The sequence below is a fragment of the Phoca vitulina genome, unplaced genomic scaffold (assembly GCF_004348235.1).
Source record: "Phoca vitulina isolate PV1807 unplaced genomic scaffold, GSC_HSeal_1.0 scaffold10, whole genome shotgun sequence".
Lineage (NCBI taxonomy): Eukaryota > Metazoa > Chordata > Mammalia > Carnivora > Phocidae > Phoca > Phoca vitulina.
Window position 1 is genome coordinate 22,719,016 of NW_022589713.1, and position 21,302 is coordinate 22,740,317.

The following is a 21,302-nucleotide window of genomic DNA, read 5'->3' on the forward strand; positions in this document are numbered from 1 at the left end:
CATTGAAAATTGAAGGAGAGATAAAAAGCTTCCAGGACAAACAAAAACTAAAGGAATTTGCAAACACGAAACCAGCCCTACAACAAATATTGAAAGGGGTCCTCTAAGCAAAGAGAGAGCCTAAAAGCAACATAGACCAGAAAGGAACACAAACAATATACAGTAACAGTCACTTTACAGGCAATACAATGGCACTGAACTCCTATCTTTCAATAGTTACCCTGAATGTAAATGGGCTAAATGCCCCAATCAAAAGACACAGGCTATCAGATTGGATTAAAAAACAAGACCCATCGATATGCTGTCTGCAAGAGACTCATTTTAGACCCAAAGACACCCCCAGATTGAAAGTGAGGGGGTGGAAAACCATTTACCATGCTAATGGACACCAAAAGAAAGCTGGGGTGGCAATCCTTATATCAGACAAATTAGATTTTAAACCAAAGACTGTAATAAGAGATGAGGAAGGACACTATATCCTACTTAAAGGGTCTATCCAACAAGAAGATCTAACAATTGTAAATATCTATGCCCCTAACATGGGAGCAGCCAATTATATAAGGCAATTAATAACAAAAGCAAAGAAACACATTGACAACAATACAATAATAGTGGGGGACTTTAACACCCCCCTCACTGAAATGGACAGATCGTCTAAGCAAAAGATCAACAAGGAAATAAAGACTTTAAATGACACACTGGACCAAATGGACTTCACAGACATATTCAGAACATTCCATCCCAAAGCAACGGAATACACATTCTTCTCTAGTGCCCATGGAACATTCTCCAGAATAGATCACATCCTAGGTCATAAATCAGGTCTCAACCGGTACCAGAAGATTGGGATCATCCCCTGCCTATTTTCAGACCACAATGCTTTGAAACTAGAACTCAATCACAAGAGGAAAGTCAGAAAGAACTCAAATACATGGAGGCTAAAGAGCATCCTACTAAAGAATGAATGGGTCAACCAGGAAATTAAAGAAGAATTAAAAAAATTCATGGAAACCAATGAAAATGAAAACACAACTATTCAAAATCTTTGGGATACAGCAAAGGCAGTCCTAAGAGGAAAGTATATAGCAATACAAGCCTTTCTCAAGAAACAAGAAAGGTCTCAAGTACACAACCTAACCCTACACCTAAAGGAGCTGGAGAAAGAACAGCAAATAAAGCCTAAACCCAGCAGGAGAAGAGAAATAATAAAGATCAGAGCAGAAATCAATGAAATAGAAACCAAAAGAACAGTAGAACAGATCAACGAAACTAGGAGCTGGTTCTTTGAAAGAATTAACAAGATTGATAAGCCCCTGGCCAGACTTATCAAAAAGAAAAGAGAAATGACCCAAATCAACAAAATCATGAATGAAAGAGGAGAAATCACAACCAACACCAAAGAAATACAAACAATTATAAGAACATATTATGAGCAACTCTATGCCAACAAATTAGATAACCTGGAAGTAATGGATGCATTCCTAGAGATGTATCAACTACCAAAACTGAACCAGGAAGAAATAGAACACCTGAACAGACCTATAACCACTAAGGAAATAGAAGCAGTCATCAAAAATCTCCCAAAACACAAAAGCCCAGGGCCAGATGGCTTCCCAGGGGAATTCTACCAAACATTTCAAGAAGAATTAATACCTATCCTTCTGAAACTGTTCCAAAAAATAGAAATGGAAGGAAAACTTCCAAACTCATTTTATGAGGCCAGCATTACCTTGATCCCAAAACCAGACAAAGACCCCATCAAAAAGGAGAACTACAGACCAATATCCCTGATGAACATGGATGCAAAAATTCTCACCAAAATACTAGCCAATAGGATCCAACAGTACATTAAAAGGATTATTCACCACGACCAAGTCGGATTTATCCCTGGGCTGCAAGGTTGGTTCAACATCCGCAAATCAATCAACGTGATACAATACATTAACAAAAGAAAAAACAAGAATCACATGATCCTCTCAATAGATGCAGAAAAAGCATTTGACAAAGTACAGCATCCTTTCTTGATCAAAACTCTGCAGAGTATAGGGATAGAGGGTACATACCTCAATATCATAAAAGCCATCTATGAAAAACCTACAGCGAATATCATTCTAAATGGGGAAAAACTGAGAGCTTTCCCCCTAAGGTCAGGAACGCGGCAGGGATGTCCACTATCACCACTGCTATTCAACATAGTATTGGAAGTCCTAGCCACAGCAATCAGACAACAAAAAGAAATCAAAGGCATCCGAATTGGCAAAGAAGAAGTCAAACTCTCACTCTTTGCAGATGATATGATACTTTATGTGGAAAATCCCAAAGACTCCACCCCAAAACTGCTAGAACTCATACAGGAATTCAGTCAAGTGGCAGGATATAAAATCAATGCACAGAAGTCAGTGGCATTCCTATACACCAACAACAAGTCAGAAGAAAGAGAAATTAAGGAGTCGATCCCATTTACAATTGCACCCAAAACCATAAGATACCTAGGAATAAATCTAACCAAAGAGGCAAAGGATCTGTACTCAGAAAACTATAAAATACTCATGAAAGAAATTGAGGAAGACACAAAGAAATGGAAAAACGTTCCATGCTCATGGATTGGAAGAACAAATATTGTGAAGATGTCAATCCTACCTAGAGCAATCTACACATTCAATGCAATCCCCATCAAAATACCATCCACTTTCTTCAAAGAAATGGAACAAATCATCCTAAAATTTGTATGGAACCAGAAAAGACCCCGCATAGCCAGAGGAATGTTGAAAAAGAAAAGCAAAGCTGGCGGCATCACAATTCCAGACTTCCAGCTCTACTACAAAGCTGTCATCATCAAGACAGTATGGTACTGGCACAAAAACAGACACATAGATCAATGGAACAGAATAGAGAGCCCAGAAATGGACCCTCAACTCTATGGTCAACTAATCTTTGACAAAGCAGGAAAGAATGTCCAATGGAAAAAAGACAGTCTCTTCAACAAATGGTGTTGGGAAAATTGGACAGCCACATGCAGAAGAATGAAACTGGACCATTTCCTTACACCACACACAAAAATAGACTCCAAATGGTTGAAAGACCTCAATGTGAGACAGGAGTCCATCAAAATCCTAAAGGAGAACACAGGCAGCAACCTCTTCGACCTCAGCCGCAGCAACTTCTTCCTAGAAACATCGCCAAAGGCAAGGGAAGCAAGGGCAAAAATGAACTATTGGGACTTCATCAAGATAAAAAGCTTTTGCAAAGCAAAGGAAACAGTCAACAAAACCAAAAGACAACTGACAGAATGGGAGAAGATATTTGCAAATGACATATCAGATAAAGGGCTAGTATCCAAAATCTATAAAGAACTCATCAAACTCAACACCAAAAGAACAAAGAATCCAATCAAGAAATGGGCAGAAGACATGAACAGACATTTTTCCAAAGAAGACATCCAAATGGCCAACAGACACATGAAAAAGTGTTCAATATCGCTCGGCATCAGGGAAATCCAAATCAAAACCTCAATGAGATACCACCTCACACCAGTCAGAATGGCTAAAATTAACAAGTCAGGGAACGACAGATGTTGGCGGGGATGCGGAGAAAGGGGTACCCTCCTACACTGTTGGTGGGAATGCAAGCTGGTGCAGCCACTCTGGAAAACAGTATGGAGGTTCCTCAAAAAGTTGAAAATAGAGCTACCATATGATCCAGCAATTGCACTACTGGGTATTTACCCCAAAGATACAAAAGTAGGGACCCGAAAGGCTACGTGCACCCCGATGTTTATAGCAGCAATGTCCACAATAGCCAAACTGTGGAAAGAGCCACGATGTCCATCAACAGATGAATGGATAAAGAAGATGTGGTATATATATACAATGGAATATTATGCAGCCATCAAAAGGAATAAGATCTTGCCATTTGCAACGACGTGGATGGAACTGGAGGGTATTATGCTGAGCGAAATAAGTCAAACAGAGAAAGACATGTATCATATGACCTCACTGATATGAGGAATTCTTAATCTCAGGAAACAAACTGAGGGTTGCTGGAGTGGGGGGTGGGGTGGGAGGGATGGGGTGACTGGGTGATGGACACTGGGGAGGGTATGTGTTCTGGTAAGCGCTGTGAATTGTGCAGGACTGTTGAATCTCAGATCTGTACCTCTGAAACAAATAATGCAATATATGTTAAGAAAGAAAAAAAGAAGAAGAAGAATGTAGCAGGAGGGGAAGAATGAAGGGGGGGAAATCGGAGGGGGAGAAGAACCATGAGAGACGATGGACTCTGAAAAACAAACTGAGGGTTCTAGAGGGGAGGGGGTTGGGAGGATGGGTTAGCCTGGTGATGGGTATTGAGGAGGGCACGTTCTGCATGGAGCACTGGGTGTTATGCACAAACAATGAATCATGGAACACTATATCTAAAACTAATGATGTAATGTATGGGGATTAACATAACAATAAAAAAAATTAAAAAAAAAATTATTGTCAAGTTTTTAATGTATGCAGAGGTAAAATATATGATAGCAAGAACACACAAATAAAAGGGAAATTAGTGGGGTAGTGCAGTCAGTTTATGCTGGTTTGTAAAAGTTGATTGTATATATCTCTTCTAAACTCTGAATTCATTGACATCACTTTGGTAGCTTGAAATCATCCATGGTAAAAGTATTTACTTCATGAAATTGGTAAATGATACAAATCAGGGCCTTTTTTTTTTTACCTTGAAGACCTGCTTGTTAAAAGTTTATCCAGAAATCGGGTGCCTGGGTGGCTCAGTTGGTTAAGCGACTGCCTTTGGCTCAGGTCATGATCCTGGAGTCCTGGGATCGAGTCCCACATCAGGCTCCCTGCTCGGCGGGGAGTCTTCTTCTCCCTCTGACCCTCCCCCCCTCATGCTCTCTCTCTCTCTCATTCTCTCTCTCTCTCAAATAAATAAATAAAATCTTAAAAAAAAAAGTTTATCCAGAAATCACTGATGAAAGTGGAACTGTAAGATTACAGGATCTTACATTATACACAAAGTGATATAACATTATTTTAAATTTATTTTTTATTGAAGTATAATTAACATACAGTGTTATATTAGTTTTGGGTGTATAATATAATGATTCAACAATTCTGTACGTGACTCAGTGCTCATCAGGGTAAGTGTACTCTTAATCCTCTTTATCTATTTCACCCCTTCCCCCACCCATATACTCTCTGGCAACCACTGGTTTATTTTCTATATTTAAGAGTCTGGTATTTTTGTCTCTTTTTTCTTCTTTGTTTGTTCATTTATTCATTGTTTCTAAAATCCGCATATGAGTTAAATCATATGGTGTTTGTCTTTCTTTAATTGATTTATTTTACTCAGCATTATACCCTCTAGGTCAATCCATGTTGTTGCAAATGGCAACATCTCATTCTTTTTTAGGGCTGAATAATATTCCATTATACACATGCACATACCATTCTTTCTTAACCATTCATTTATCGATTAACACTTGGGTTGCTTCCATATCTTGGCATTGCAAATAATGCTGCAATAAACATAAGGTTGCATGTATCCTTTCAAATTAGCATTTTCATTTTCTTTGGGTAAATACCCAATAGTAGAATTACTAGATATATGGTAATTCTATTTTAATTTTTTGAGGAACCTCCATACTATTTTCCACAGTGACTGTAACAATTTGCATTCCCATAAACAGTAGATGAGGGTTCCCTTTTCTCCACAAAACACTTGTTATTTCTTGTCTTTTTAATTTTAGCCATTTGGACAGGTGTAAAGTGATACCTCACTGTGGTTTTGATTTGCATTTACCTGATGATTAGTGATGTTGAGCATCTTTTCATGTGTCTATTGGTCATTTGTATGTTCTTTGGAAATTTTTCTATTCATGTCTTCTGCCCATTTTTAATTGGATTACTTGGGGTTTTTTGGGTGTTGGATTATTTTGTTTTGTTGATGGTTTCCTTTGCCGTGCAAAAGCCTTTTAGTTTTGTGTAGTCCCAATAATTTAATTTTGCTTTTGTTTCCTTTGCCTGAGGAGACATATCTAGAAAAATGTTTCTATAGCCAATATCAAAGAAATTACTGCCTATGTTTTCTTCTAGGAGTTTTAAGATTTCAGGTTTCACATTTAAGTCTTTAATCTATTTTGAACTTATTTTCCATATGCTGTAAGAAAACAGTCTAGTTTCATTATTTTGCTTGTAGCTGTCCATTTTTCCCAACACCATTTGTTGAAGAGGCTGTCTTTTCCACATTGTATGTTCTTGCCTCTTTCATCGTTTTTTTTTTTTTCTGGGCTCTCTATTCTGTTCTATTGGTCTATGTATCTATTTTTGTGCCCGTGTCATACTGTTTTGATTATTACAGCTTTGTAATATAGCTTGAAGTCTGGAATTGTGATACCACCAGCTTTGTTCTTCTTTCTCAAGATTGCTTTGGCTATTCAGGGTCTTTTGTGGTTCCATACAAATTTTAGTATTATTTGTTCTAGTCTGTGAAAAATGTCACTGATATTTTTATGGGGATTGCATTAATCTATAGATAGCTTTGGATAGTATGGACATTTTAACAATATTCGTTCTTCCAATCCAGGAGCATGGACTATCTTCCCATTTGTTTGTGTCATCTTCAAGTTGTTTTATAATTTTCAGAGTACAGGTCTTTCAACTCCTTAGTTAAGTTTATTCCTAGGTATTTTATTATTTGGGGGTACAAATGTAAAAATTATTGTTTTCTTAATTTCTCTTTCTGCTACTTCATTTTTGGTGTAGAGAAATGCAACAGATTTCTGTATATTAACTTTGTATCCTGGTATAGCATTATCTGACACTAGTTTTAAGCTAAAGATAAGTATTGTAAACTTTGGAGAAGACATTAAAAAATAAAAAATAGCTAAAAAGCCAATAGAGAAGATAAAATGTAATACTAAAAAACACTCAAGCCAATAGAAGGCAGAAAAGAGGAAGCAAGAGACAAAGAACAGAGGAAACAGATAGAAAACAAATATTAATAATTACATTATATATAAATGAACTAAACACATCCTTTAAAAGGGTAGAGATTGTCACACCAAATGAAAGAATAAAGACCCAACCATGTGCTCTTTCTAAGAAACCATCCTTAATATAAACAGATGGATTAAAGTAAAAGAATGAAAAACAATATTATCAAGCACACACCATTCACAAGAAAGATGTAGTAATCATATTAATATCCAATGACATAGACTTAACAAGTATTACTACCCAAGCACCCCAAGAGTCTTCTTTTCTAATATAGACATTTAAAATTATAAATTCCCAGGGTGCCTGGGTGGCTCAGTCGTTAAGCATCTGCCTTCGGCTCAGGTCATGATCCCAGAGTCCTGGGATCGAGCCCCGCATCGGGCTCCCTGCTTGGCAGAAAGCCTGCTTCTCCCTCTCCCTCTCCCCCTGCTTGTGTTCCCTCTCTTGCTGTGTCTCTCTGTCAAATAAATAAATAAAAATCTTAAAAAAAAAAAAGAAGACTCTTCTAAATAACTGATCTAAATTTGTACCATAAGCATCTAAGAAAAGAAGAAATTAAATGAAAAGTAAGTAGCAGAAAGGAAATAAGGGCAAGAACAAAAAATGACAGCACCTGGGTGACTCAGTCAGTTAAGTGACTGCCTTCAGCTCAGGTCATGATCCCAGGTTCCTAGGATCAAGTCCCACATCAGGCTCCCTGCTCAGCTTCTCCCTCTGCCTGCCCCTACACCCTGCTCATGCTCTCTCTCTCTCTGGCATGCTCTCTCTCTCTCAAATAAATGAAGTCTTAAAAAAATAGAACAGAAAATGAGATAAAAAATAAGGAAATAGTGAAAATTAAAAAAAAAAAATTTGTTCTTTGAAAAGTTCAATAAAATTGATAAAGCTATGACTAGACTGATCAAGAAAAATGAAGAGAGAAAACACAAATTACCAGTATGAAAATGGAAGAATAGATACATTATACAACCTATAAATATTAAAAGATAGTAAGGAAATATTTTGGACAAGTTTATAGCAAGAATAGACAATTGAAATGAAATAGACAAATTCCTTGAAAAACACAAATTTTACAGCTCTAGATTTTCACTGGGTCTTCTTTAAGCCTTACACTTTTTTCTTTGTTATGTTCATGTTTTCATTTAAATCCTTGGAAATGTTTGTAACAACTGTTTTAAAGTTCATTGTCTGTATCTGATAAAGGGTTAGTATCTAAGACCTTCTCAAACTCAACACCCCCAAAAATTAATAATCCAGTTAAGAAATGGACAGAAGACATGAATACACATTTTTCCAAAGACATCCAGATGGCTAACAGACACATGAAAAGATGCTCAACATCACTCATCATCAGGAAATACAAATCAAAACCATGATAAGACACACCTGTCAGAATGGCTAAAATAACAACACAAGAAACAACAGGTATTGGCGATGTTGCGGAGAAAGGGGAACCTTCTTGCACTGTTGGTGTGAAGACAACTGGTACAGCCACTGTGGAAAACAGTATGGAGTTTCCTCAAAAAGTTAAAAATAGAATTACCCTTCGATCCAGCAATTGCACTACTAGGTATTCATCCAAAAGATACAAAAATACAGATTTGAAGGGGTACATGCACCCCAATGTATATAGCATTATCAACAATAACCAAAATATTGAAAGAGGCAGAATGTCCATCAACTGATGAATGGATAAAGAAGATGTGGTACATATATACAGTGGAATATTACTTGGCCATCAAAAAGAATGAAATCTTGCCATTTGCAACAACGTGGATGGACCTGGAGTGTATTACCTAAGTGAAATAAGTCAGTTGGAGAAAAATACCATATGATTTCAGTCATATGTGGAATTTAAGAAACAAAACAGATGAACATATGGGAAGGGGGGGGAAGAGAGAGAGGGAAACAAACCATAAGAGACTCTTAACCATAGAGAACAAACTGAGGGTTAATGGAGGGAGGTGGGTGTGGGATGGGCTAGATGGGTGATGAGTATTAAGGAGGGCACTTGTGATGAGCACTGGGTATTATATGTAAGTGGTGAATCACTGAATCCTACTCCTGAAACCAATATTGCACTGTATGTTAACTAACTAGAATTTAAATAAAACTTGAAGAAAAAAATTTTAAAAATCAAGTCCATTGTCTAAATACTATCATCTCTTTGGTTTTTAGGTGTGTGGGGCTTTTTTTTTTTTTTAAGTATTTATTTATTTATTTGAGAGAGAGTGGGGAGAAGGGGCAAAGGGAATCTCAAGTGGAATCTTAACCAGTCTCTGCACTGAGCATGAAGCCCAATGCAGGGCTCCATCTTACAACCCTGAGATCATGACCTGAGCCAGAATCATGAGTCTGACACTTAACCGACTAAGCCACCCAGGTGCCCCTCTAGGTGTGTTTTTATTGGTTGATTTTTCTTCTGACTCTGAGTTACATTTTATGCTTCTTTGCATATCTGGTTATTTTTGCATTTGATGCTAGATATTACATAAGCTACGTTTCCGAATATTTAGATTTTGTTGTCTTCCTTTATGTGCATTGAGGCTTGTTTTAGAAGGAAGTTAAGTTACTTACAGATCAGCTGGATCCTACCAAGGCTAGTTTCACTCTCAGTGCGGTTATAGAGCAGCCCTTAGTCTACAGGTACTTTATCCTCCCATCCAAGGCCTGACCTTCAGTAAAATCCTTAGGTATTCAATTAGGTCTCTTCACTCTGGTTATAGTAGGAACACAAATGATTCCTAGCTCTGTGTGGGCGCTGGGAATTGTTCAGCTTATAGGTCTCTCACAGTTATTCTTTGTCTAGTCTGATGGATTTCAATTTCATTCTACACTCATGCAGATTAGTATTTCACCAAACATTCAAGGAGGACTCTTCTACAGATGTCTTCTGTATACAAACTCCAGTCATCTTGCTTCCCCAAGCTCTTACCTCTGTTTCCTCAACTCAATGTGACAGGCTTTCTTGGGTTCCCCCTCCCTGGGTCATCATCCGGAAACTTCCTCCAGACAAAAAGTAGGGTCATCATTCTGCTTACCTCTTTTCTTTCCCTTCTCTGAGGGACCGGAGTCCTGTGCTGCTATTGTCCAATGTTTGAAAACAGTTGTTTCATATACTTTGTCCAGTTTTTTAGTTGTTTATGGAAAGAGGGCAAGTCCTGTACTGGTTACTCTTTCACAGAAAGAAACAGAAGTTCACACTCATAAAACTAACATTTAACAATATATAACTTAGGGTCCCATTCAATATTTATTGAGTCATTACCATAAACTGCAATTATGGTAATACTAGATATGGCAAAATCTCTGATTTTTGACTAAGAAACTGACTTAATTGAGTATAAATCAGACTTCCGGGAAATTGACTGTAAAAGGGTAGTAGGGTTAGATTTTTGCAGTAATTTTAATGTCTTCCAATTAATCTGAGTCAGGATTTTTATTCCACTTGACATTATGAATTTTAAATGTTCAAATATATTTTTAAATACACAAACTCATTCCTTATCCTTTGTTTTTATTATGTAAGTCCTTGATACTGCACACACTGATGCTTTTTTTTTTGCACACTTGTAATCACCACTCAGACTCCCTTCACACAGATTTATTGCTTAAATTCTATGTAAGTGACTCACCTCTTCAGTAAAATAAAGAATAGGGTGGGAAGATGAGCTAGTCTTGTGCAGTTCTTTAAGAAAGTACAATCTAATAGATATTAAATTTAGAAGCATAAATCTAGTATAAAGACATAGTTTTCTCCCCTCAAAAAATCTGAGAACATATAATGAAGTTTTCTGAGAAGACACAATAATTTTTATTCATTTTAATTTTTATATCAGTTACAGCACATAATTATATAAAACAACTGAGGTTAACAGAGGCCCACATGCAGACAAGTGAGGATGTGTCCCCACCATATTTGCAGGCACTGAGCATCTGTGGTTGCCCACTTTGATCAGTTTTTAATGTACATGAAATGTACAGGCATCTTGAAGTTCTGTGAAGCAAAACATAAAAGAAAGACTTTTAGGTACTTCCTGTGCTTACTAAACACAATTCTGTTCCTGTTTTCTAAGAGTAAATGCTAGGTAATAATAATTTTTTAAAAAGATTTTATTTATTTATTTGACAGAGAGAGAGACACAGTGAGAGCAGGAACACAAGCAGGGGGAGCGGGAGAGGGAGAAGCAGGCTTCCTGCCGAGCAGGGAGCCCGATGCAGGGCTCGATCCCAGGACCGTGAGATCATGACCTGAGCCGAAGGCAGATGCTTAATGACTGAGCCACCCAGGCACCCCAATAATAATTTTTTTAAATTCTCTCTCTCTGTGTGTCTGTGTCTGTATCTCCTAATTGATGTCAGTGCTATCCTTAAATACCTACATTTTCCTTTCCTCCTGCTCTCATCATCTCCAACACACAATATAATTCAACAAAAACTCAGGCACACTCCCAGCAATTTGATTATCCCAGCTCTAATTTTCTTTCTCCAACTTAATCCTTTTTGAGGCAACTATACCATTCTAAAACACACACACACACACACACACACACACATATATATACTATGCCGTTCTAATACATATATATAAAACTAGAAAGGGCACATACAGTGCTAACTTCATTTTGTTTCTGTTAATATTATTTATACATTTTACTTAAAATCTTTGAAAATTGATCCTCTATGAGTGATATATATAGGTCATTTCCCAACCCTCTCTCTACACTGAAGTGCTCACACATGTACACCTTTTCATTTTGTTAGGAAAAAAAATGGAAATGCACAAGTAAACAAGTTTAGTTTCCAAATGATCTCAATTGCACTCTCTTTCTCCTTCAAATGATTTGGTCATTTTTCAGGTAGTTTCTTACACTGTCATCTAATTGAGTTACCTCACTGGTAGGTCTGCATCCTCCTGCAGGGCCAGAAGCAAGCCTTCTCCATCTTTGTGCTCCTATCAGTACTGGCCCATGGCTTGGCACACAATGGTCCTTAATACAAATATGTTTACCTTGACCCCCATGGTATTGTTCCTCGGTGTTTTATTCTACTCACCAGAGTGTAAGCATTGTCCCATGTTAGCAATGGCCGCAAGATACTCTGGTCCTAAGTATTTTCGATAAGTTGTTTTATCCTGAAGGTTAGCCAAACATGCCGTGTCATCGCTGAAGAGCAGGTCCTTTGTTGAGGATTGAAACATCTGGAACATCCTGTATTCAAACCCATCTCTTCCAAAGAGCTCCTGGGTCAGACACACAGACAGACAGACAGACAGAGAGTGAGCAGCAGCACCAGAGAGCACGAGGTTGTGTGTTCTGCCTCAGAAAATCTAAGTCTGCTGCACTGCTCAGCTCCAGCCCCCGGGAGACCTGGGACACAGCCAACAGTTTCAGAGGCACCATTAATGGCAAAAAAACACGGCATCTGGGTTCAAATCGTGGCCCTAGCTTTTCCTTGTCATGTGACTTTAGGAAACTTCTTTACTGTGTCAGTGAGCCTCAGTTTACTCATTTGTAAATGGAGATGATGTATGTAAAGTAATTGCTAAATAAAAAAAGCTTCAAGTTTTGTAGCCACTGTATCACAATTCTGCCAGTCACTGCTGGATATTTTCAACTTCCTGGGTCATACTACCTGTCTTCTGCTGCCCAAAGCCCTTGCTGCCTTGCCTCTTCTATTCTCTACATCTGCCCCAGGCACCTGACCATTTCCATCTCTTCCTTCCCCTCCTCTTCTTTGTTCAGCCCCCTACAGCCAAGGGGGCAGCTTGCCTTTTGGGAGACATGCCTTCAGGAGTCCCTGACCAAGAGTCTCTGGTTTTGCCAGTTCTCCCTGGGTTGTAGTCCTCTAATTAAACATGTGGGCAGCAATAGCTAAGACATGGATTACTCATATGGGGCTCTTCCAGGAATGGGGCATATGGTGTGATAGGCAGCTGAGGCTTTGGGTTTTCCTTAAGATCATTTGATTTAGGCATCCTGCTACTTCATAGCCCTTGTTGGCTGCCTGTAGAGGTCATTAGTTGTCTGAATGTTGGCTTTTGAACTTTCATGAAGCCTAAAACAGTGCTCAGCCTGCCCAGGTTCAGTAATGCATTGGGACCCACCCTAAGTCAGGTAGAGTAGCCTCTATTCTGCTTTTCCCACATATAATTCCTCACCCTAGTGTGAAGGGCACTGAGCCAAATCCCTTATTTCTGTGACAGAAGAAGAAAGAGATAACTCTCATGGAGGAACTAAACAAGTCCAGGAGATACCAGGAGTCTGCCCAGAGAGGTAAGCGAGTCTTAGGGAGACCCTTCAGATACTCATGTGTCCGAAGCTTTTTTAGTCCATTTTGATATCCTAGACACCCCCAGAGCACAAATTGAACATAGTTACCAGCTAGCTTTCTGCTTTCCTCAGAGGCAGGGCTGTGAGAATCTGCCCAGGGAGAAAGGGTGTGAGACTGGGCTGGGTGTACCTGTCAGTTCTGGAGGTGACCTGAGTACTCGGCTGGGGGGACTGTGTAGAAGGACCTCCTGTGTGCCCATACCTGTTGATTGAAGAGCATTCTGCTAACAAAAGCTGCCTTATCTTTCTTTGAGACCACAGCATGATTTGGGACTATGGCCAGGTTGCACCTCCAAGCTTCAGTCACAGGCTTCCTGGTACCATCAAGGCACAGCAGCTCAAAGTCACCCAGCTTCAGATCTTTAGCCCATGCTTCAGGGTTCTTTCCTGGGGAGGAGGAAGGTTGGTCAGCCACAGCTGACAGCTTTGGTCAAGGTGCCCTCCCCGGGGGGATGGGACCAACCACCAATGTCTGGGAGAATCACAGAGACACAGAAAAATGAAATAATTAAACTTTAAAAATAGAAGAGAGAGAAAAATGCATAGTTATAAATTCATAGCCTTTTTGGTTAGTGCTTTTTCAGTCCTGTTAAAGGCAAAAGTTTCTTAAATAGGCCTGAAAAAGCACTAGCCAGAAAGAAGATTGATAAGTTGAACTACATTAAACATTAAAATATCTGTTCATCGAAAGACATCATTAAGAAAGTGAAAAGGGGGGCGCCTGGGTGGCTCAGTCATTAAGCGTCTGCCTTCGGCTCAGGTCATGATCCCAGGGTCCTGGGATCGAGCCCCGCATCGGGCTCCCTGCTCGGCGGGAAGCCTGCTTCTCCCTCTCCCACTCCCCCTGCTTGTGTTCCCTCTCTCGCTGTGTCTCTCTCTGTCAAATAAATAAAATCTTTAAGAAAAAAAAAAAAAAAAGGAAGTGAAAAGGTAAGCCTTTCAGAGAGAAACAAGGTATTGTCAATACATACAGTTGACAAAAACTTGTATCCAGAATATATAAGGAATGCCTATAAATGAAGAGAGCCAGCCATGCTTTAATAAACTTCCCTAGTTGCCCGATTGGGGAGTGACTTCCTGGGAGAGACTCAGACTTTTTCCAAGGGAGGAAATGACAGCACAGGCACATACCGTCAGTGTTCTGGAAGACTGTGATCTCCTTCACAAAGGCCACGTCTCCCTTTTCAACCAGACACCTGCATAGCAAGCGTCAGATCAGTGAGGAGCTCCAATGGGAGTGGGAGGGAGAGACGCCCAGAGGGAACCACTGAGAGGCTCACACCCCCTCCACCTGAGGCCAGGGGGCACACCTAACGCTTACCACATCCACACACACAACTGTAACACTCGGGCTGTCCCAGAGACTTAGAGGGGAAATGTAATAAGAAGAAGAAACCTGCTTATTTTGTTTCCATTGTAGATAACCACTGTTTGGTTCCTTATTTTAAATACGGATCATTTTCTCCAGAGGAGATGTTTGTGTTCTCCTATTAATAGGAATATTCAAGAATGACTCTCTGGTCAGATCAAAACTCACACCAGAGATTAAAATCAACATGGAAGACATGATTTTGAAGGAGCCTTTTCACATCCATATGTCTAGTCAGCCTTAATGATCAGTAGTGAATGTGCATCACTAGATATGTGTTCACACTTAATCCCCAGAAAACTGGTTCTCTGTGTTTAAGGTCCATTCTTTATGAGAAATGTCAAACACATTAACAATCAGTACTATGACATCCAATCAGTTGGCAATTGACATTAGTGATTGGTTATCAGGAGCACCTCTCCAGTTTTCTCTCTCTCCTAACTTCAGGTCCCTCTATACTTAGCTAGGATTAATTATTCCTGTTCAATTTTCCTAAGCTCCCTTTGCCCCATTTCTTTCCTCTTCCTGCCCTTCATATAATCCCAGTCCTGAATAAGCATGATGGTCTGCCTCAGGTGTCTCTGTACCTCAGCAGGGAGGCAGAGCAGAGAACCTCCTGATCATTCATTTCTCCTGGGCATTCCTGCTTTCCTCACTCTACTCTAGATCTGTGTTTCTCTACGTGTGGGCTGGGATCAGCAGCATCGGCACCAGCTGTGAACCTGTCAGAAATGCACATTCTTGGGGCCCTACCCCCGACCTACTAGATCAGAAACTTCTGGGGGTGGGGTACAGCAATCTGTGTTTTAACAAGCCCCCTAGGAGAATCTGTGCTCTAGTGGTGAGAACCACTGTTTGAGATAGCCACTTCCCCATTCCACAGAGCAGTGACTAAAATGTTTTTCAAATTCCTGCACGCGTCTGTCTCTCCACATACCCTCTCCCCAACACTCACTCTACCATGTGCTCCTGCTTCCCAGAGAAAATACAGCTATCATGACATGAGCTTTCTATCAGCCTCCCTCTGCCAAAGCTGTCAGCCCAAGTCTCCAGGGCTCTTTTCCTGCCCTCCAGGCACAAAGGAGTGAAGGTCTCCCTCTCTACAATAGTGTCCTCCCCAGGTGTCCTGCATCCCATCCCCACCCACACTCTCAGGCACCTTCTGATAGTTATCCTCTCTCCCTTATGCAATTGGAGTCTTTCTCCATTCACTGGCTCTTTTTATCAGCATTCATACTTCTTTCCTTTTTTGAAAAGCAATAATCCCTGTCTCGATCCCACACTGCCCTTAGCAATGGGCCTCCCTCCCCAACTCATCCAAACACCTAAAAGGAATCACTGCACCTGTGATCAGCACCCCTTCACCCCACCCTCACTGACCCCTGCCAATCAGCTTATGGGACTGACTCACTATTGAATCTGCTCCCACCAGATCCAGGGGCCAGTTCACCACACTCATTTATTTGATCTTTCAAGTTCATCTTTCCCCAGTTTGAAATGTTATCTTTGTTATACACCAAATATAACGTGTCCATGTAGAAGTCTTTGAAGTCTATTCTCTTCCACTGATTTGTCATTCTTCGACACAAACCAGTCTGTACTGATCATAGTCTTAGTATTATATAGTATTAAATGTGATTTTTATATCTAGGAAAACAAAATTCCCCTTGTATAATTTTATTTAAAAATTCTTGACTCTCGTTTGGTCTACCCAAGTCACTACCACAGCACCCTCCTTGTTCCTTTGCCACACTCAGCACAGTCAGGAAGTGATTGACCCTTATTTATATGTTTATTGTCCTACTCTCCCCATGAGATAAGACGCAGGCGACAGGGGAGCTACATGTGTCTTGCTGCTATAACCCCTCTACCTAGACCAGTGCCTGCCACATAGTAGGTGCTCAATAAAGGTTTCTTGAAGGGCTGGAGCAGCCCAGGAATATCTATTTTTAAAATGTACTCATCAGCCAGGTGTAAGAAGCACATGTCCAGTACCCGTCCTCTGATTTTAAACTGGGGCTCTGAAAGATTCCGTGACTTGTCCACAATCACACAGAAGAAAAGAACAAAAGTAGACCCAGGGTTGTGACCCTGCACCCCTCATTCTTGCCTCTCCTCAGGTGCCCTAAGTCAGCTGGGTCTGCAGAAAAGCGCTCCAGAAAGGAGCTGGGCTTGAGTCCGTAGAGCCAGTGGGAATTTGCCGTTCTGTTTTCTAATTCTGGCTCCTCCTAACTGTAGCAGCCAGATCCTGGGCTGATGGAAAAGATGAAAGGACAAGAGGTTCGCTGGGTTGGTGCCCAAGAGAAAGGTGGTGCACAGACACTACTCGCCTGAATGCCCCGCTGAAGCCATAGTATCTCTCGTGGTGGTTGGGGGCACAGGTGTGGGCTGGGCTGCTGCCACCACTGCACAGAGCGCAGAGACTGGAATCTGGGTCAGACCCAGGGGCACAGCTTTGACTGAAGAATTCATCTGTGCAGGAAAACACAGGAGGTCAGCTCTCCTTGCCTGTGTTAGCCAGAAAGCCTCCGATTTTGTCCCTAGAATTGCTTGAATGGTGTAGAGACACATTTGGGTGTTTGGTGCCATATTATTACAAATAAGAACCTTACGGAATAAAACAAAAAAAAGTTGCAACTAGAGCAAAGTAAAGGGGGACTGGCTGAAGTTGGGACAAGGGTCTGTGGAACAGAAATGGCACAGGGTGGGAGGTGTGGAAGGATAGACACAGATGCAATTCTAAGAGAGAGAACAAAACTGAAAGCCCCACCCGGTCAAACCTCTCCCACATTTTCCCTGACCTCTGCTGCCCTTGCCCTCCCTTATAACGTATTCCATCTTGACTCCAAATCCAGGAAGGGGCTGAGAGGCTCAGCTGCCAAGCCCTGTGCTGGGCCCCAGGGCACTGCGGTGAGGACATCACATAGGCCCTGTGCTCCTGGAACCCAAGTCCATGAGCAACAGTCATAACTCAAGTAGCCACACTAGTGAATTTGTACCCCCCACCCCCTACCCGGCTTGCAATGGGAAAGAAGAATATGGTTCTACACGGTTGTACATAAAGGAATCTGGTAAAGACCTGGGAATCAGGGAGAGGCCTCAAGTCGAGAGATGAAGAATGAATAGCAATTACTTAAGTAAAGGGTGAAAGGACAAGAGTTTTCCAGACAGGGAGCAGCATCTGAAAAGGCCCAGGGCAGGGGTGGGGAGTGAGGGCAAATAGCATGGAAAGTTCAGTAAGAGGCCATTGGGCTAGACCATCCAGTACAAGAGTGAGTGGAGAGGAGGCAAGGTCCAGACCCGCTTTTACACCTTTGTATAAATTTTGTTCTTTATCCTTAGAGAAATCAGGAGCTTCTGAAGGGCTACAGCAATGCTGGACCAGGGGTAGTGGGCCGGATATAGCCAGATCTGCACTTTGCAAAGATTGGTCTGCCAGTGGGATGAATGGAATCCAGGGCAGATGTGGGGTGCAGGCAGCAGGTTACTGTAGTAGTCCAGGGGAGATGAGGACAGCTTGGACTAGAGTAACACAAGGGGAGGGAGACAGTAGAGGGGGACATCACTGGTGATGGATGGGTACGTGGAGAATGACAGCTTGGTTTCCAGCTGGGGCAAGTGGATGGATGTAGGGTCCTCCACTGAGCTAGGCAGCTCTGGAGCAGACTCAGCAGAGATGATTACATTTTGTTTTGAGCTTAATGTGCTTTTGAAATATCCAATTAGATAACATCAGATAGGCAGTTCAATATACACAGGTGTGGAGGTCAAAAAGAGATCTGTGCTAGGGATAAAGATGTAATAGTTATCAGCATATAGATATAACAATAATAGTGATAGCAGCAAACATTTATCTAGTGCTGGCTATGTGCCTAGTTTTTTTTAAATTTTTTATTGTTATGTTAATCACCATACATTACATCATTAGTTTTCGATGTAGTGTTCCATGATTCATTATTTGTGTATAACACCCAGTGCTCCATGAAGAATATGCCCTCTTTAATACCCATCACCTGGCTAACCCATCCTCCCACCCCCCTCCCCTCTAGAACCCTCAGTTTGTTTTTCAGAGTCATCGTCTCTCATGGTTCGTCTCCCCCTCTGATTTCCCCCCCTTCATTCTTCCCCTCCTGCTATCTTTTTTTTTTTTTAACATATATTGTATTATTTGTTTCAGAAGTACAGATCTGTGATTCAACAGTCTTGCACAATTCACAGCACTCACCATAGCACATACCCTCCCCAATGTCTATCACCCAGCCACCCCATCCCTCCCACCCCCCACCACTCCAGCAACCCTCCGTTTGTTTCCTGAGATTAAGAATTCCTCATATCAGTGAGGTCATATGATACATGTCTTTCTCTGATTGACTTATTTCACTCAGCATAACACCCTCCAGTTCCATCCACATCGTTGCAAATGGCAAGTGCCTAGTTTTGTATGTATAGTATTATTTGCTTAGATGGTAAACGAGGCATGGATGTGAGTGCCTGCAGATTGAGTTTAGAGTGGGGGAAGAAAGTTGCTTTAAGCAATTGAAACATTTATTAACCAGATTGGGAGAGGGGGCTTTGTAGGGGTGGGAGAAAAACCAAGCCAGTGTTTTCACAAAAGCCAGAAGATAGTGTTTTAAGGTGATCTGAAGAAAGAGAAGTAACAGAGGAATGGACTGGAGCATGACCTTCCAACTGAGCAACATGGAGGTCACCGGTAGCCTTGACCAGAGTCCTTCCTATGGAATGATGCAGAGAAGCCAGAGGACAGGGAGTGGAGGAGTGAGTGGGAGAGGAGTGGCTCAGACCATGCTGTTAAGAAGTCTGGCAGCAAGGAGGAGGAGAAACAAGTCAGAAGCTGGAGGAGACTGCTGGGAGAGGGAGGACTTTTAAAGATGGAAAACACTGATGTTGAAAGAAATTGTTGGCTATACTAGAATGAGAAGTAGTAACCAAGGGTATGAGGCTCTAGGGAGGGGAGCAGGGGAGGGGCCCACACCCAAAGTACAGGTGGAGGGAGGCTGAGCGGATACAGCCATGAGGAGGCCCACAGCTTTGGCAGTGGGATGGTGAGGGAGAACCTTTCTGACCCTTTCAGTTGTCTGTTGCAGCTGAGATGAGTCATGTGCTGAGAAAGGGTGGTAGATGGGTGTTGGTTGGAAATGTGTGGACAGTGAGGACATTAGGATAATTATTGGGAAGTATAGGGGTGTGGAGCAGCAACACAGTGAGGGTGTGACTGCCAGAGGCCCACTGAGGCCAGCTTCTGGACCATTTCCAGTGGAATGAACTGATCTACCCTGTGACTTCTCCAGCCATGTTTAGCTGCTAAGGATATGAAGCTTCCTTAGCTGCTAAGCGAGTGAAGAGAGCAGGTAATGGGGTTCATGCAGAGGTGGGATTTGTCAGATGGCTGGGAAAAGCAGGGCACCAGGAGCCTTTTAGGTATTGGCAAGAGTACTGCTAAAATGATAAATCTGAGACTCTAAGGGAGATAAGGATGCAAGTGAAGAAGCACCCAAGGACTTACTGGTATATGGTTTTCAATTTTTACAAAGCAGCCAATCTGGTTTATATGGGAAAACAATACACACACACACACACACACACACACACACACACACACCACACACCACACACACCCCACTCTTACTCTGCAACCCCAGGCTTGTTCCCTGAGCCAGTTGTAAAACATAAAGAATAGGGTATTTCCCTGATATCTACCCATTGGGCCAAGCCACTCCCCTCAGAAGTAAGGAGGTGAGGAGAAAGGGAAGCACCTGCTCAAGGACAGGTGAAGCTCACCTGTAATGTCTGCCCAGCCCTTGACCCCGCTATCAATTTATGCCATCCCTTGACATTCCTTGTCATTGAACTGAATTCCTGTCCTACACAGGTACAGGCCCAAGGAAGGGGCTGCTGCACCGCATCACAGAATACACTTACCAAATTTACAGGACCCGGTTTTGTTGTATATCAAACCCATGGGGATGATCCAGCCTGCAGAAGTACCAACTGCGGGGTGGCAGGACCTCCTGCCTTGCAGAGAGCCCCAAGTGATGTAGGGATCTGATTTCTTAACCACTGCCACGACATAATGACCTTGCAACAGAGATAACAAAATGCAATTTCAGTAGCTCCAGGACCCTCTGAAAATGTATTCTAGAGCTGCTACAGTTAGCCCCTGCCTGCCACTCTCCCCGGGGAAGCGGAATACCTTGAACCCCTCCCCTTACTCTAGCAGAAGACCCTACCAATAACTATCATTATTAGGTATGGGGCCAAACAGTCTGACACTACTGCTCTCCAGACATTTCTACATACAGACATCCAGAAATATTTACACACATACTTCATACTTCTTCAATGGATTCCTGCTATACATTCTTTACTGCGAGATGCTTTATTCTTCCTCAGTGATATATTGTGAGCACCTTTTTGATTCAGCAGAAGTAGATATAGCTATCTCATTCTGTTTATTGGTTGAACCTAAGTTATGTTCCACTGTATGGAAGTACCATATTTTGTAATCCCCCCACTGGTGGGCATTTACGGTGTGACCCACTTTGCCATATTACAAATCACCTATATAAATCTTGTACATATAAG

The 21,302-nt window shown here is 41.4% G+C and overlaps 1 protein-coding gene across 1 annotated transcript in view; it reads right to left on the reverse strand.

Moving 5' to 3' along the window:
• Positions 1–10,796: 10,796 nt before the first annotated feature.
• The window catches only part of LOC116635290 (inhibitor of carbonic anhydrase-like), a 40,584-nt gene continuing 30,078 nt past the window's right edge, over positions 10,797–21,302 (reverse strand). The window contains exons 12-17 of the mRNA XM_032409206.1: positions 20,640–20,795; positions 17,030–17,171; positions 14,462–14,526; positions 13,533–13,717; positions 12,054–12,240; positions 10,797–10,995 (exon numbers count right to left, since the gene is read on the reverse strand). Of these exons, the coding sequence (XP_032265097.1) occupies positions 10,961–10,995; positions 12,054–12,240; positions 13,533–13,717; positions 14,462–14,526; positions 17,030–17,171; positions 20,640–20,795 (770 nt within the window). The 3' untranslated portion in view covers positions 10,797–10,960. The remainder of the gene's footprint in view (positions 10,996–12,053; positions 12,241–13,532; positions 13,718–14,461; positions 14,527–17,029; positions 17,172–20,639; positions 20,796–21,302) is intronic.